Genomic DNA, 16,933 nt, shown 5'->3' with positions numbered 1-16,933 from the left:
TCTCCAAAAAATACTACTTCTTATACGAGTAAAGGAGGGTTTAATTCTTAGCCAACAGCGTGGCTTCAAGTTTCCCCACCCTTTCCTCTCAACATGACAGTAAACCTTGCACAATATTCCATAACTATTGGAATCAAAGCCAATTAGGTCGGTGCCAACTCTTCCGGTTACCAATGAATGAAAATAATAAAAGGCAAAAGGGGGCCATGATGTTTGTTTTGAGAGTGTTTCTCTTACTTATAATATGGATGCTAGTCTGACTATGTAGCCTACTGTACGTGCCAAAGGTAATTAGCGCTAGCGCTAGCCTACTTGATAAAATACCCTGACTGAATATAAACATGCAACATGTCTTATATGTCATCTTTCTTCACCATTTCATGTGTGAAAGTGAAGTGCAGCCTCAAGTCATGCTTGTACAAAATGATCAGACAAGTTCAGTTTAACAAGTTCAGTTTTTATAGCCTGTCTGTGTCATTTATAAACTGTATGTAGTTTGTTTTTTACAGCAACAGACAATGCAAACACCACAAAATACCATGCTGTCACTGTGGTCTTTGGGATTTATATTTGCGAATGGTTCTGAGGTCTGATCTGATTTAACAACTGGTTTGCAGATAGTCATGTCATTTAAGAGAGTTACAGGCTGGAGTACATTGAATGGTTTATTATATTGTTTATTGAGATTATTATTGAGTGAATGGCAGTCGAGATCAGCCTCCATAATAGTCATTTGCACCTGATATTTGTCTAATTGATCAGTTTTGATGACCCATCACATAACTGAACTAGAACTGCACTCTGTCGAGTGTCTACTTGCTTGTTGCACACAAGTAGGCCATAAATGGCCTACTAGTGCGCAAGCAGAGCGCGCACTTACTTACTTACTTACTTACTTATCCTCTTCGTCCCGGTTGGGGCATAAGGCCGCAATCATACACTGCCACTGGATCCTGTCTCGTGCTTTGGCCTGTGCTTCGTCCCAGGTAAGACCCATCTCCTTCAGCTCCATCATCACTGTCCTTCGCCAGGTGTTCTTTGGTCTGCCTCTCTTTCTTTTCCCAATTGGGGTCCATCTCAAGGCAACCTTGGGTGCCCTTTCGTTGGGCATCCTGAGTACGTGACCGAGCCATCTTAATCTGCGTCTCTTTATCTCAAGGGACATATGAGAGCTGCCAGTCTTTTTATAAAGTTCGTCATTTGAGATCTTGTTTGGCCAAAAGATGTTGCAGATCTTGCGTAAGCAGCCATTATGGAAGACGTCAACCTTTTTCATATCCTCTTTGGTTTCTCTCCAGCACTCGGAGCCATATAGCAGTACAGCCTTAACATTACTGTTGTAGAGCCTGAGTTTGGTTTTGAGGCTATAATGTTTGGACTTCCAGATGTTTCGAAGTTGGCTGAAAGCACCTCTTGCTTTGTTTAGGCGCGCCTTGATATCTTTTTGCGTTCCACTTTCTCTGCTTATGAGGCTTCCAAGGTATGTGAAGTCTTCAACACATTCCAATGTCTCTCCATCGATGGTGATTGGAGGTGCTGTTGGGGTGTTGATGCACATCACCTGGGTCTTTTTCTGGTTAATGTACAGACCAGTTTGCTTTGCACTAGCGCGCACTAGTGTTGAAAAATGATGATGGTAATTACTTATAAGCTTGTTTGACGTCACACTGGAACACGTCATCGTTACGTCACCGTCAACTATACCCTGGCACTGGTACATATATTTAACACGTCATTATGCTCATGTGTCCATATATGTGTACATGTATATATGTATATTTACTTTTCTGAGTGGTTGGTGGTATAATGAAACGTATCATCATCGTCAACCAATTATACCCCGGCATTGGTACATAATCTTCATCACGTCATGGGACATATGCTTCATAGCATGACAAAAACACCTGCGCGGTCAGCTTGGGGCCAGCATATGACGTCATAACGTGTGCTGGCCCCAAACATTGCACCTGACCGAAAACACGACTTGCACGCTCTGCTTGCGCAAGTAAATAGTACCACAGACAGCAATGAGGATATTATCCAGTGTAGTACTTTGGTTATACCAAGACGAACAAAACAAATCTCAAAATGTGTTTGGTAATGATTTAATTACAAATGCCAGTATATTTAAAACAAAATGTGTCAAAATACCATTTAATTTCATTCTAGGATTGAGATGTCAACTGTAAGAAGTTATATATTGTTCCCTTTCATGTTATTCTGCTTCTTCCACAATCGCCCCATCAAACACGTTAGGTTTGTTTGGATTGTTTTTGAACAGCCAGTCAGCAATCCAAGTCTGTTGAAAATGGGAAGACAAATCCATGAAAGTGGCATGACATGCTGACAAAAGCAAACATATCATGTTTTAACACTAATAAATACAATAATTGGATACATCTGTCCTGTTGCACATGTCCAACATTCTGATGCTTGCTTACACATGGATTGAGGGGCTTCTCCTTGCAGAGCTCAGTAAGACCTCTGAGTAGTGTGGGATTCACATACTTGATCAGGTATTCTTTGGCAGCTTCTACCGTTGGAACAGGTTCAATAACAGCTGTCATGATACATGGTGATAGACGAGAGAGAGGGAGGGGAAATTGGAACGTACAGTAAGTGTTCACAAGCTGACAGTTTAACGTTTATAAGAATAATAATTGTGTGTTTGCATGTGAGACTTACAGTTTGGAAACATGTACTTGAGCTCCCTCTCAGCTGCTATGAATGTATCACTACCATGAACAGCATTGCAGAGCTCAGAGATTCCATACATCGCTCGAAGGCTATGGGAAGAGATTTCAGTATGTATTTGTATAATTTCTGCTACGGCTGTCAACGGATCATTATTGTACATCACTACATGACACCAGAACTCAACCTACCTTGACTTGAATCAAAGATACAGACTGAAGTTGTTTAAACAGCATCAATCAGAAAACTGCTCAACTTCTTCATAGTAAGCATGAACTCTAGTCAATAAACTAGGTAAATGATCACATAAATGTAGCTACAGGGAGAATAGCCTCAAAGAAACTATGATATCAGGCAAACAATGAACCTAGATCCTAGAATTTGTCTAAACAGCATGCTATCAAAATAAAATTTGGTACGTTTGAACCTATCAGCTCACAGGCCTTGCAGTGGCGTATGCAGGAATGGCAAGTTGGCCAGGCGAAAATATAACTAGTCATATACACTGGAAAAAACTTCAGCTGGGCACGCATCAAATACCTTTAGTAGGGTGTCAAATGTATCTCCCTTGAGTTCTTTGACAGCAAGGTGTGTGAACACAAAGGCGTTGTATTTGCATATCTATGGGAGGGTCGCACCACGTAATGGACACACCCGGGCCGTGAATGGGCGAGGGGCGAATGGACGTCGCAAGTCGGAGCAATTGCACTCCCATTGTTCTAAGTTTGGGTTTCTGGTTTCAAGGACAGGCTTGAGACTTGGACAGACGGCAGCCTGCCCTCACCTTATTGTAAATACGCCTGGGAGACTGGGAGGTCGGTTTTCAATTCCCGGGCGAGTCATACCGGCCGAGACTATAAAATTGGTTCCCAATGCCTCCCTGCTTTGGATTCCCTGTGATATTCTAGTGTCATGTCCAGGGGGTGTACATCAAGCTGCCATAGACACAATAAGGACAAGGGTAATAGTAAATCTAGATGATCAGCTATTTTCAAAAACTCTAAAAAAAAAAAAAAAAAAAAGAGAAAGGGGGAGGGGGAGGGCGATGGGTAGTGGAGGGGGGAGTCCGGGGGCCAAATACCGGTACATATTCATTTGGGGGTCCTTGACATGATCTAAATCACGTTCATAACAAAAACAAAAACATGAGAAAAAGTTGTCAATCAGTAGGTGGCACACAGCCCCTCACACATTAGGCCATTAGTTTAGGTCGATATTTATATCTGTCACTGGTGGGTTGGGTTTCGGGGAGCCAGTCACCCAAAATTTGAGAGGACCTGTGATGTCATGCCGTACAAAAAAATGGCCATAGCCGTCGTCACAAATGTGATGATCTGTTGATCACACATGAACTCTGCATTATGAACTTGAGCCATGACACATGAATAGGTATAGGTTTTTGAGTGGTGTAAACCACTCCTACAACTGGCTTTGTTAGTTTACGTGTCTGTCTGTCTGTCTGTCTGTTCGTACCAAAAAATGAGCAAGGTTGCTATGGTCACCCAGTTCACACGGGTGTGATTTCATTACGTCAGACATTACATCAGACCACAGCTGATCAGTCTGACCTGGGTAATCAAATTTTGTTCTGTACTTGTATGGAATGACAATACAACTCCTTGAACCTTGATGAGGTCAGCACAAATGTGATGTCAGCACATTTGGCTATGGCCAAATTTAGGCCAATGAGTGTTTTCTGTGCAAAACTAATGCTTGGAATGGATTCAGAATCATGAAAACCCCCTAGTTTGACATGTCACATGCTACTCAAAGCATAATGAAATTTGGAAAATGTTGCCTAGGCTATAGGTTGTCTCTGGTGTGGTATTCAAAAATGGCCATAACCTTTTTCGCGATGTTTCCGGCAGAGCAGGCCTCTCATTCTATGGACCTTAATGACCAAAATGAATGAATGAAAAATCACACCCGTGTGAAGTGAGGGGCGCTAATATATTAAAGTCTAACTCATGATGATTAGGTGATGTAAAACAAATGGTGCCAACACAAACATTAAACACCATTAACAATAAAGAGACAATATGACGTGAACGACACATTATGACGTACATTTTCCCTTTATTGTCAATGCGTTTACTAAACAAACTTTGAACTATAGACAAACATTAAACCTGTGTATAGGAGGGGCTAGCGCCCCTCAAAAACACAAATAAAAAGTACGGCATGACATCACAGGTTAAACTCTATTCCAAGAAACTGGTCGGAATAACGTGTTCCTTCCACGCGCTACGTCCGGCCGGGGAAATTCCCCCCTGTCAGGTGAAAAGAAGCAGCTTGGACTCCTCATGCATAGAAGGAAGCATGAGGTCAGTCCGCTGCCCCACCAGATTGGCAATTGGCAGAGGAAGTGTAGCGCCCAGGATTACAATAGATAATTGACACTGGGTGAAAAAAATAGGTTGCAAAATCGTGGGATAAAAATTAGCTAAAAAAAAAAAAAACCTTGGTGCTTTTGAGCCTGTGGCCCCTCGACTAACCCCAAAATAATGCCAAGCAGGCTGAATTAATACTGACCATTCAGGTTGAGTGTCCCTGGCCTGAACGCTGTTGACGGGACCTATGATGGTTTTCCAGTGGGCGATGGCATCTTCCCGAGCCAGATCCAGTGCAGTGACAGGACCAGAGCTCATGAAGGCAGCCAAACTGGGGAAAAAGTTCTTTCCGTAATGGTCGGCGTAGAAGTCACTGCACTCCTCTGGACTGAGCTGCAATGTCCGCTTCTGCTCGGGATTAAGTAGTACCATTAAGAACCTGAGTATCAGATTTACGCTCCAGCTTGCCGACTAAAGGCCTATTCATATTCCAGTTTTGGGTGATGAGTTTTGGTCACTTTATGAGATCCAGGGCTTAAAGTTCTCAGTCATGGGGACGGATTTCAGTCCTGAGGATTTCATAGGGGTCATTAAATGAGATCAGTGCAGATTTGCAGATTTTTTTTTCAGTTTTGGGATTTTTTTTTAGCTTTAAACCCTAAAGATCAACTCAAGAAAACTAGTATGAATATGAGTATGAATAGGCCTTAACTGATCTGAAGAAGTGTTAAAAAGCTCTATATTGATTGTACTCATTGCTAGAATGTTTCTTCAGTAACAGGGGTCTCCACAGCGCTCCGGCTTTTTATTAAACAGAAAATGTATTTTCAGGTCGGGATACCAATTTTATCCAATCAGGATGGATCAGGATACAGATTAAACAAGTGGAATTTTATAAATGATGGCTACTGTCTCAGATTGGCTGAAATTTTGTCACCTACACCTGAAAATGCATTTTCTTTTTATTAAAGAGCTGGAGAGAGACCCCTATTGAGAAAACGCATTCAGATGGTAATCATTGCTATTCTGAATTTGATTGCTATAGTCTATATAGCAATTACCAGAATATATATATATAATATTAGAGTAGCAATGATTACTATCAGAATATAATGATTTAACATTTTAACAACTTTGTTTTAACCAAAAAATATCACCTTTAACGAGGCAAAGAAAATTCAAGGCACTTTAAATACAGGCTAAAATTAAACAAATTAACCACTGTCCAGTTTCTTGATGTAAACGAAACATTGCAAGTTAGTGCACCAACCTGCAAGATTGTGAAACCCGATTTGAGGATGAGCTCCTCTATCTCCTCTGCTTTGTGGACAGCATCTGGTTTGATCAGAGCCAATGTTCTCTCCACACGAACACCACCGTGACCTGCCTCTGGCTGCGACATCCTGACCCTTGTTTAGTTCATTTCAAGCGGGCCACCGCCTGCGTAAACTACGGAATGCTATCGTCCAGCTCGTAGTAGCAATACTTATGTTAGCATGAATGAAACCATCTTTGTAGCATTAACCGCAGCCTATGCTGGTTGCTAGGATACACACAACTCTACGGGCAAGCCAGGTGGCCAACTGTGTCGATTTGTTGTTGCACTCTTCCATTGAAAATAAATTCGACCCTAGGTCAGGTAGGACACCTACTGGTTGAAAAGTAGTATTGCCTGAAACAATTGCAATTCTCCCCATGCCACGCATTAAGCAAGGACTACTTTTGTGATGGTAGCAATTTGGTCTCAATATACACCCATTTTGGGTGTAAAGGAATTTCTCAAACTTGCCACGTTAGTAGTCTAGAATACATACAGCAAGCTTTGGTCCCATGCAAGTATGTATCCAAGTAGACTTGAGAAAGAGCAGCCCTCAGAAAAAAATATATAATTACTGAATCAGACCACTAAAACATGGGTGTAACACCTTAGTGAATCGGGTCCAATGAGGCAAAACAATCCTTCCTGGATGAGACGGTCTCATCCAGCAGACTGGGTTATAACCCAGGTAGAAGATAAATTACAAATAGTGGTGTTAAGAGTTGTAATGGAAAACATGCACGCTTTTAAAAACATTCGACATCACATGCAGTTATATTGTGCAGCCTTTTTAAAATATATAATTGCCCACCCGATGTAGTATGCATCCACACTCCACCCTCCATCAAACTTGTGCAGACATAAATAATGTCCAACAATTTCACCAAATAATGACATTCACCCATCAACCAATCTTCAACTCATTTCTTTACCCTTAAACATTCAAATAGTTCACAATGTTGTCCCCATCCTGTTTCAATTGAAAATTACGTTACTTTACACAAGTTACTCTTTAAATGTCATTTAATGTGGATTTTTAAGTATAACGTAAGTATCCAAGGAATACAAAAAAATAGAAAAAAACGTGTGATTAATAATCCAACACATCACAATTGCTCTTTTTTTTTTTAAAGTGTCTTTTATTCAAATCAACGCTCGGCTTGGGAAATCTTATCGAGTTCCAATGGTAACCTGCCACACTCTGATCAGGTTGTCAGTGTAGCCGGCAAACAGGGTCTGAGGAGGAAATAAAAAAACAAGGAAATGAAACACTTAGTCATCTTGTCAGTTTCTACCTTTGTCAAATAGTTTGTCCAAATGCCCCCTCATATTTGCAGGTATATCTGACAGTTTATATCAGTGCGTTAAGTGAAATGGTATAATCACCAGGGGTGAAAGTAAAGCTTAATTTATTCATCACACAATGGTTATCGTTTGCCAAAAGGTTTTTTGGCAAGCAACACCTTTGTAATTGACTATAAATTAAGACATGCTCATGCATCGTACCTGTCCATCAGCAGACCAGGCCAGGGAAGTACACTGTGGGGGCTCGGCCTTGCTGTTGGTGCTGATCACCTCCTGTCTCAGCTCATCCACAATGATCTTGCCCTCCAGGTCCTGAACAAGCGCAGACAGAGCAAACATGAGGAAACAAATCACCGCAATAGCACGACAAAGCAGTTTCACTGCTTTTTTTCTCTCCCGCCGTTTCACTGCACGGCGGGAGAGAAATTTCACACATTCATGAAAATCTCTCGAATGAGAGTGCCCGGGGTCAGAGCTCAGAAACAGCCTCTTTATCATCACAAGAAATACAGTTGGCATTGGAGTTAGCATCACCGCTCATTTACCACCCACGTAATACTTAGCATTTTGCGATTGAATTTTAATTTAAACAAAGACTGGGAAGGTGTAACGAAAACGCACCCAGATCTTGATGCTGGGACCGGTGGCAGCACACAACCAGTAGCGGTTGGGGCTGAAGCACAATGCGTTGATGTTGTCACCGCTGTCCAGGGTGTAGAGGTGTTTGCCTTCATTCAGGTCCCACAGCATGGCCTGCCCGTCCTGGAGAAGAACACGCAAAATGTGTCTGAACTTCCAGAGCGACAGCAGTATACCAATAGAACCCTTTCAAATAAGCCAGTGGTCAACGAGGGCCCACTATTCAGAAGTTTAGCCACGGACCACCATTTGATGAGGTTTAGTCCCTCAGAACCAAAACTAAAGAGTTTTGTTTTTGTCCACAATTCTATGCTGTATTTAACAAATAATTCTTCTACATTATCCAATTGTGTAGACTTCTTGTAAATTAAGTAATTCAGACGTTTAACAATAATCTAAGTCTTGAGTGTGAAATGGTCCATTTGGTTACCAACTCCATCATTTAGCTGGGGACAACCTGGAATCACCTCAAGGACCACTGGTGGTCCCCGGACCACTGGTTGAAAAACACTGAAATAAGCTATACGGTCACAAGAAAACACTTCATTAGTAAACTCTTGAATAGCTGGATTCTAGCTATTCAAGAGAAATAATTATACTACTCTCTAGCTGCTAGAGAGTAGTATAATTATTTCAGTTCAGAAACAGCCTCTTTTTCATCATATTGAAACAGGAGCATTGTTAGTTTTCCATCAAAACTGAACACCTGCACTGAAACTGACTGGGTGAATAAACAGTCCAGATGAATGGATTTCATTCTACCTTTCCACCGGAGGCACACAGGGAGCCATCGGGAGAGACCGTCACTGTGTTCAGGTAGCCAGTGTGACCAATGTGGTTGGTCTTCAGCTTACAGTTGGCCAGGTTCCACACCTGGGGCAGAGGGAATCAAGTACTGGGTGTCAATAGCAACATAAACCTGACCTACCTAGGTTTACATTGCTTCAATGTGTTCCGTGGGTTGTGCCCTCATCAACAGTTCTCATCAGAGCCATATCAGCTAATACATGCATACGTTTTTAAAATCATTGGACAAACCACAGCAGACGCAACGTACAAGGACAGATCACATTGAAAAACACTTAGAACACTAATAACTAACCAGGGTTCGTTATTAGAACAGGAGAATGTTTGCACTTTCCCCTGTCAAACTTAACATTTAACATTTATTCTCAAAATTCAAGGACTTTCACATCTCTTCTAACCCAGGAGTTTAAACACAGAAGCCCTATATACCAATCTGAATATACAAGCTCACAATATGCTGTGAGCTTGCAGATCTGCCTTTTTTGTTTGCGTATACCGACACACCCAAATTAGGGCCACCAGGCTTAAAGTAGTTTTAAAGAGGATGGACATACCTTAACCATCTTGTCCCAGCCGCAGGAGACAATAATGGGGTTGCTGCTGTTGGGGGAGAAGCGCACACAGGAAACCCACTCAGAGTGGCTCTCGTCCTGAAGGAGACAAGGTCAGAGGTCACACTCAAATAATGTACTGGTTTTTCTTTTTAACTTTTGTCAAGAAATGTGTCCAAATGCCCCCTCATATTTGCAGGATTTCAGCACAGTAAATCAGAGCAATCTGTGAATTGGTATAATCATCGGGAGTTAAAGTACCATTTTATTTTAGCTTACTTTCACCTACAAGAATCACCACCATGGGCAACCACCAACCTAAGGTACACAGGTTAGCTGCCTCCGACAGAGAAATGCACACTCCTTGTGCAGCAACACACCTGGATTGTGTACTTGCAGACTCCCAGGGTGTTCCACAGCTTGATGGTCTTGTCTCGGGAGCCAGACACGATCTGGCGGTTGTCCGCAGAGAAGGCCACGCTTAGTACATCCTTGGTGTGACCAACGAAGCGGCGAGTGGTGGTGCCACTACAGTAAAAAAAAAAAAAAAAAAAAAACATTGTTTATTTCAACCTAACAACCCACCACTGAAGATGGGGATGAAATCGAACAATTAGTACAGAAACGGCCTCTCTCATCAGTGACAAAGGAGCATTTTAAGTTTCTTGTATATAGTGTATAGTTCATTCATACGTTTGATAAACTCCAATGAAACTAAAGTTTTACCCAATTTCTGTGTCATTATATACTTCCAAATTTAACAGGATAGGCAGACATAACATTTGGAGGAATCTGATTCAACTGGTCATAACAAACATGGACAATTACAATTGATGGTGGGTAAATAATATAACCGTTATCACTAGTATGAGAGCAGATTGCTTCAGTTTCAGCAGGTCAGAGCTCAGAAACAGCCTCTTTATCATCACAAGAAATACAGCTGGCATTGGAGTTAGCATCACCGCTCATTTACCACCCAAGTAATACTTGCATTTTGCGATTGAATTTTAATTTAAACAGACTGGGAAGGTGTAACGAAAAGTTTCACCCATCAGTGTTCTATACCAGTAAGACGTGACTTACGTGGTGAGGTCCCACAGGCGGAGGGTGCCATCCCAGGACCCTGACAGAGCAAACTGGCCATCCGAGGAGATGACAACGTCGCTCACAAAGTGAGAATGGCCCTTGAGGGCACGCTGGGGGATGCCATAGTTGGTCTCATCACGGGTCAGCTTCCACATGATTATAGATTTGTCTGAGAAATAATAAAAAACACAACTGATTAATTCTTCAGCCTTCGGAGCAGAGTATCACACATTAGACCACCACATCAAATCAAATATCAGTGAAAATCTCTCAAATGAGAGCACCTGGTTCAGAGCTCAGAAACAGCCTCTTTATCATCACAAGAAATACAGCTGGCATTGGAGTTTCCATCACTGCTCATTTACCGTCAAAGAAATAGTATTTTGCAATTGCATTTCATTTAAACAAAGACTGGAAGGTGTAATGAAAAGGCACCCAGATATTGATGCTGGGATGGAATGTATAAATGCATTTATCATATTCAATCACTGTTAAATCCAATGTAGATACTTGTCCTCTACTTTTAATATACATTTTTATGTCCGGGGAATATTGGGCTTTCATTACAATACATTTTACATAGTGTTACTTTTGTACCACCCAGTTAGTATGCAAGTTATTGAAATCAGCTCTACCTTTATCGGCTGCAACATTGAGGAAGACAATGATCACTACACCATAACTCAAATAGGGATTCTGCATAATGACAACTTTGCTACTTTTGAGTATGTGGCTATATGTTGAATGCCCAACAATTTTGTACAACATATTAGCAACACTGTGGTATTGCTACGTTCACTTAAGTCAAAGATCTGTACATCTTCCATCACTGCCTGTTTACCTTGATGAGAAATGACTTGACAGTAGAACTGTCATAAGGGTAGCAGTTGCAACCAGGTTCAAATAAATACAGGTGAATGAGTTCTTCAGTTATTGAGCTACTAACGTCCAGATTGAGCTAAAAAAGACCTTCACCAATCACCCAAAACATTCGGGTAAAAGATTTGAACGACATATTGTGACATCCAGCACTCAAACACGTGTCATAGATGTAGTGTTCAGTATAAAGTTGAGGTGGTTTGGCTAACTGCCGGTATGAGTGACGTTTAGGCGAATAGTATGAGATTATTTTTAGCACGACGTTCACACCGTTGAGTCGCGACTGGGTTTGTATCTTTGGATTGATTAGGTGTCACCTTATTTCTACCACCATCACCGTATCACTTTTTATCTTAATCAGCTCTTCAACCAAGCTTGCTAGCCACAATGCTAACCGTGCTAGCGGCGGTAGCCATGTTGGCGGAGCCGGGGCTGAGTGGCGCTTACCTCGGGACGCGGACAGAATCATGTCGGGAAACTGAGGCGTGGTGGCGATTTGGGTGACCCAGCCATTGTGCCCCTTTAGGGTCCCCCTTACTGTCATCTGCTCGGTCATCTTTGCGAGGTTTGGCGGTGCCTTTTACAAGGATGGAGTTAGATTATGTGGAGGTCCAGGTCGCCCTAGGTCCTCATCGCATTTGGGCACAGAGAAAAAGGAAGTCGCGCCCCGGATGTAAAACCTTTGAGGGGTCGCGAGCGAGCCGCATAGCATGCTGGGAATTGTTGGACCAGTGCGTTTTCGGTTTATTCCATTCTTGTTTCACTATTATCTCTATAGATTAATATATTGTATAATGGAGAGATTCAAATAGTTTCTAGGATTGTTTCACATACTTACATAAACTAAATGTCACTAAATGCAAACGTTTGTACTTTTGTATTATCATTGTTTCCCATTTTCCTTATTCACTGATATTATTTGAAATGCCTATAAACTGGGATTTAATACATAAAAAATCACAACAATTATGCACTTGGTGACAAGTTCTTGATTTTTGGCATGGTGTTAGGTATGGTTATAAGGTTTTCAAAAACCATCGCAAACAAGTTGGGCTCGCCCCCTAGTGGTCTGTTTGTCACCAAGTGCATAATTGTTATGATTTCTGATGTATTAAATCCCAGTTTATAGGCATTTTAAGCTTACTGAGGCCACCGTGGACGCCATCTTGAAAATGATGCCTTTCCAGAAGTTATTTTCACCCACATTTTGATTATGTTATTTAGCATATAACCATATACTTTAATATTTGATTCATTGCAAACAGACCACTAGGGGGCGAGCCCAACTCGTTTGCGATGGTTTTTGAAAACAAGTTATAACCATACCTAACACCATACCAAAAATCAAAAACTTGTCACCAAGTGCACGATCTTGTTGATTTTGGACAAATAGGAACTGTAATTCTGCAAACTATTAATAAATACTTCAATCAATCAATCAAAACTTTACCTTTTAAAAAATGGCAAATTATGTTTTTATATGATATTTTCTATTAATGAATGTTCTGCCAAAGGCATAACAATTTGCCATAGGCCCTCTGGGGCAGCCTATTGCTCCTCTACATAAAATGTAGGCCGTAGCTATTTATGTGTGACTTTTTTGTTTCAGCTTCTGAAATTCATGGACAGGCTCCAGGGTCAGGGGATCTTAGTATAATCTGATGACCCTCCAGAACAGTGGGACTAAATTGGCCTAATTCTTCTAGAGGGCACATCTGAACTTTGGACCTCAAGTTATTTGACCGGACCTGACCTGAGGTCTGTTCAGAGCTCCATGCATCTTTGGCTATAAATTGTGCTTTAGTTTGTTTGTATGTGTGTGTATGTATACAGGAGTATACCTACCAATGATGAACATGTCAACTGTTGTAGTCAGCTGAACAAATACAAAATTAAAATGGCAAAAAATAGTGATATCTTGTAGCTGATCTTGAATGATGAATAGTATCATATACGTTTTTTTTAATAATGGGATGAATCTAGAGTTGCAATACCCTCTATTGACTCCCCATTCATCCAATTTGCTTTTGCGATCTGCTTGTATTAAATTAAGTTAAACTCACCAACATTGCAGCTCTAGCCTCGTCTAGGCCAAGCTTGAATTATCCTCGTTCAATCTGCCAAGCTTTTGTTTAATAAAAATCCACCGTATAGACATATTATGAGCTACTTTCTGTCAAGAAATTCTGTGCAGGTGATTCTTTTTCTAAGTGTTTGGAAGCACTCGTTTTATTAACGGGTCGCGCTGCTGCCTCCTGCATTATGTGCACATGCGAAACAGGTGGTACGCAGGGCCGTTCAGTGACTTCGACGAGTGCTTCCAAACTCCAACAATTAGAAAAATAATCATCTGCAGAGAATTTCTTGACAGAAAGTAGCTCATAACATGTCTACGGTGGATTTTTATGAAACGCTTGGCAGATTGAAAGAGGTTATTTCAAGCTTGCCCTACAGCTGCAATGTTGGTGAGTTTAACGTTTAATACATGCAGATCACAAAAGCAAATTGGATGAGTGGGGAGTCAATGGAGGGTATTGCAACTCTAGATTCATCCCATTATGAAAAACATCTAGAGTTGCAAATTATATGCAAATTATATTGCAAATCATATACCCTACATTTTATATTAAAAAAAGTATGATATATAATTCAGTGTCAAGCAATATTTCCAAATGAACATCAAAACATTGTTTGGAGATCTTATTTATTTCAGTCTACAAGTTGAATTGACCAGATTTCACATAATGCATAGACGACGAGAAGTTACAAAAATAGCTTAATTCCTTTACAACCAAATACACAACCAAATAAACATACTCACATCAAGCTAATACTGTGATATTTGTATTATACCAAACTGCATTCTGATATAATTACACTTAGGCCTATAGTAGTTATGCCTTTATAAAGGAAACTGATAGAATCTGCAAAAGAAATAAACACATATAAATGTAAGTGACAGATTAACTATCAGCTTCCAATAAAATCCCAGCTAGAACTGTGTTGAGATTTAACTGAATTCCTGGTTCCAATTAAAACATAGCTCTATATACTATTCAACAGTTCTCTTATCAGGTTTACACCTCAGTGATTGTTGATGTATTCATTCATTTATTTATAAAATGTATTTAGCAATAGTACATTAATGCAGGGTTCGATTCGGTGAGGGAAGATGAGGAAATCCATGCTTCTGCTTTTGATATCCCCACTCTAGTCCTTCATTTAGGTAGGGATGATTTATTTTCCATGCGTCTGGTCTGAATTCATTACAATTATCCTTTTGTGAACTGTAGACTGTCTATTGATTTATGTTAACTTTATATCATAATTTAATCAAAACAATTTCCCCATCTCTGCAATGTAATGTTGTGTTAAGTGGTTAAGACAATGCCTAGTGCACCCCCCCCTTGTTTTTCTATTTTACAAATCAAACCCTGCATTAATCTCCTGTGTTTAAGTGTGTTGTTTTTAACACATGAATCACAGCAGTCAGATGGAAGACAAAATGATGAGTATTAATACATCACAAATAGAGCCTAACAGTGTTACTGATATAGACAACAACACAGGGGACAGGGTGACATAGTGTCTCGATGCCCATTTTTGGCACAAGTTGCAAAAAGAATGTAAGAACAAGTGGACAAGTGGAAGTTCACAATATGACTTTTTGCCCTCAATTGAGAATTGTTTTGGGATGGACTGAGAAAATGTGTGAGGTGGCCTACTGTAGTTGTGGGGACTTGAAACAGTAAACACTGATGGCAAAATTAATGGCAAAGTGCCATCCTCATTAAGCAGTACTGGCCCACTGTCACTACAAAAGTATTTGTCAATGTTTCAAGTGAACAAATTGCCTCATTACAGTGTTGAATAGAGCAAGCATTTAGGTAGGTTCTGTAAGTGGATAAAAGAGATGTGACAAACCGATGAAGCGTTATCATTTTTCTTAAAATGCATGTGCCCATGTGAGTTCATGAATAGTCTACTGGATGACCAGAGTATCCACAGTCTTGTGTCTCACTCTCCCCATGGTCAGTGGATGACTGTTCTTTACACTGGTTACACTGGTTTAGCACATATGGTGGCATGCAGACTCAATTATTTTAATATTTCATTCAAGTGAGGGATAGATTTGAGATGGGCCGTGTGAAAATATATAGACAGATAAATCTTTGGGCTTAGTGGAACAGAGGTAATGTAAAGCGTGAAATTGCCTTACAATAACTTAAAACTGTATTTAATGAAGGACATTATACCGAACCGAAGATTGTTAGTCAAGCATATAACATGGAAATTCATCTTGCCATACAAATGACTACTTTCATTCTTGTATAAAAATGTGCAATTAGTATCAATACAAAAAGTCCATACTGATGTCAACCTCAAAGTAAAAATGTAAATAGAATCTCAAAATGTGATTGCAAACAATCTCCCTCCTTACTCTATGAGTAAATATCCTAACAACTTAACTGTGGAAAAGCCAAATGCTTAATTCCTATGCTACCCATTGCCCATTTATCAGAATGTGTGTGTGTGTGTGTGTGTGTGTGTGTGCGTGAGCGCATGTGTTTGTCAAAGAATGTGCGAATAAAATAATGCCAATGTGTGGATGCAATATAGCAAACAGCTAGTGAGAGCCTTAAAAATGTCTTTAGACAACTAAAACCCTTCAAGAAGTGGCAACCAAAATAAAACATTGAAATTGTCACAGTAATCAAATAAGAAAACACAAAATGCTAAACAGCTGACAATTAAGAACATTGTGTCAAGCTCTTTTTCTGCATAGAAAAAAAAGAACAGTTAAAAAAAAAGAAGATTTTGCATACAATTCTATTATAAATAGTCCTTAAAGGAGTAGTTCACCCCACACATGACTTATTTTCTATCAATTACATACCCCATGGAGCCTTGAATTCACAGAGATATTTTTGTTTTTGTGACTTTTGTTGCATTCCGGAGCGAATAATTGGATCAATCGGTCAATAGGAGACTCTCCTGAATGAATCTCCATGAATTCAAGGCTTCATAGGGTGTGTGTAATTGATAAAGAACTGCACGTTTAAGTCCAAGTCCAATTTATTAACATTGATTAAAAATGTCCAAACAAACACACAATGAAAATAATGTTAAGTCAGCAGCGAAACCCCCTGCTGTTCAGAAGTTCTGGAGACAGTACTTCATCACTCCTCGTCACACTTGAGTCAAAGAATAGATACTACCTTTTACGCAGAGCCTCGGTTTTGATGGGCGCTGATGGGACGCTTGTTTTACAGCGCCAGCTACTACCTACCTCAAACCCTAACCTAACCATAACCGCAAGCACG

At 40.3% G+C, this 16,933-nt stretch overlaps 2 protein-coding genes across 2 annotated transcripts; both read right to left on the bottom strand.

Annotated features, from left to right (window-relative positions):
* Positions 1 to 2,205: 2,205 nt before the first annotated feature.
* Positions 2,206 to 6,426, bottom strand: nme5 (NME/NM23 family member 5; the record flags this gene model as incomplete). Its single annotated transcript, XM_079493895.1, has 5 exons — positions 2,206 to 2,299; positions 2,442 to 2,560; positions 2,686 to 2,786; positions 5,227 to 5,432; positions 6,295 to 6,426. The coding sequence occupies 5 exons, from the start codon at positions 6,424 to 6,426 to the stop codon at positions 2,216 to 2,218; spliced, it is 642 nt and encodes a 213-aa protein (XP_079350021.1). The 3' UTR covers positions 2,206 to 2,215.
* A 1,034-nt stretch (positions 6,427 to 7,460) lies between these two features.
* Positions 7,461 to 12,274, bottom strand: rack1 (receptor for activated C kinase 1). Its single transcript, XM_079505311.1, has 8 exons — positions 12,057 to 12,274; positions 10,728 to 10,899; positions 10,025 to 10,172; positions 9,648 to 9,743; positions 9,049 to 9,159; positions 8,269 to 8,409; positions 7,849 to 7,959; positions 7,461 to 7,578 (listed from the first exon to the last, which is right to left on the bottom strand). The coding sequence occupies exons 1-8, from the start codon at positions 12,163 to 12,165 to the stop codon at positions 7,513 to 7,515; spliced, it is 954 nt and encodes a 317-aa protein (XP_079361437.1). The 5' UTR covers positions 12,166 to 12,274; the 3' UTR covers positions 7,461 to 7,512.
* Positions 12,275 to 16,933: the final 4,659 nt, after the last annotated feature.

This window comes from Electrona antarctica, assembly GCF_951216825.1.
Source record: "Electrona antarctica genome assembly, chromosome: 1".
NCBI lineage: Eukaryota > Metazoa > Chordata > Actinopteri > Myctophiformes > Myctophidae > Electrona > Electrona antarctica.
The sequence above is the reverse complement of the archived record's forward strand: the minus strand, read 5'-3'. Positions and strand labels throughout refer to the sequence as shown.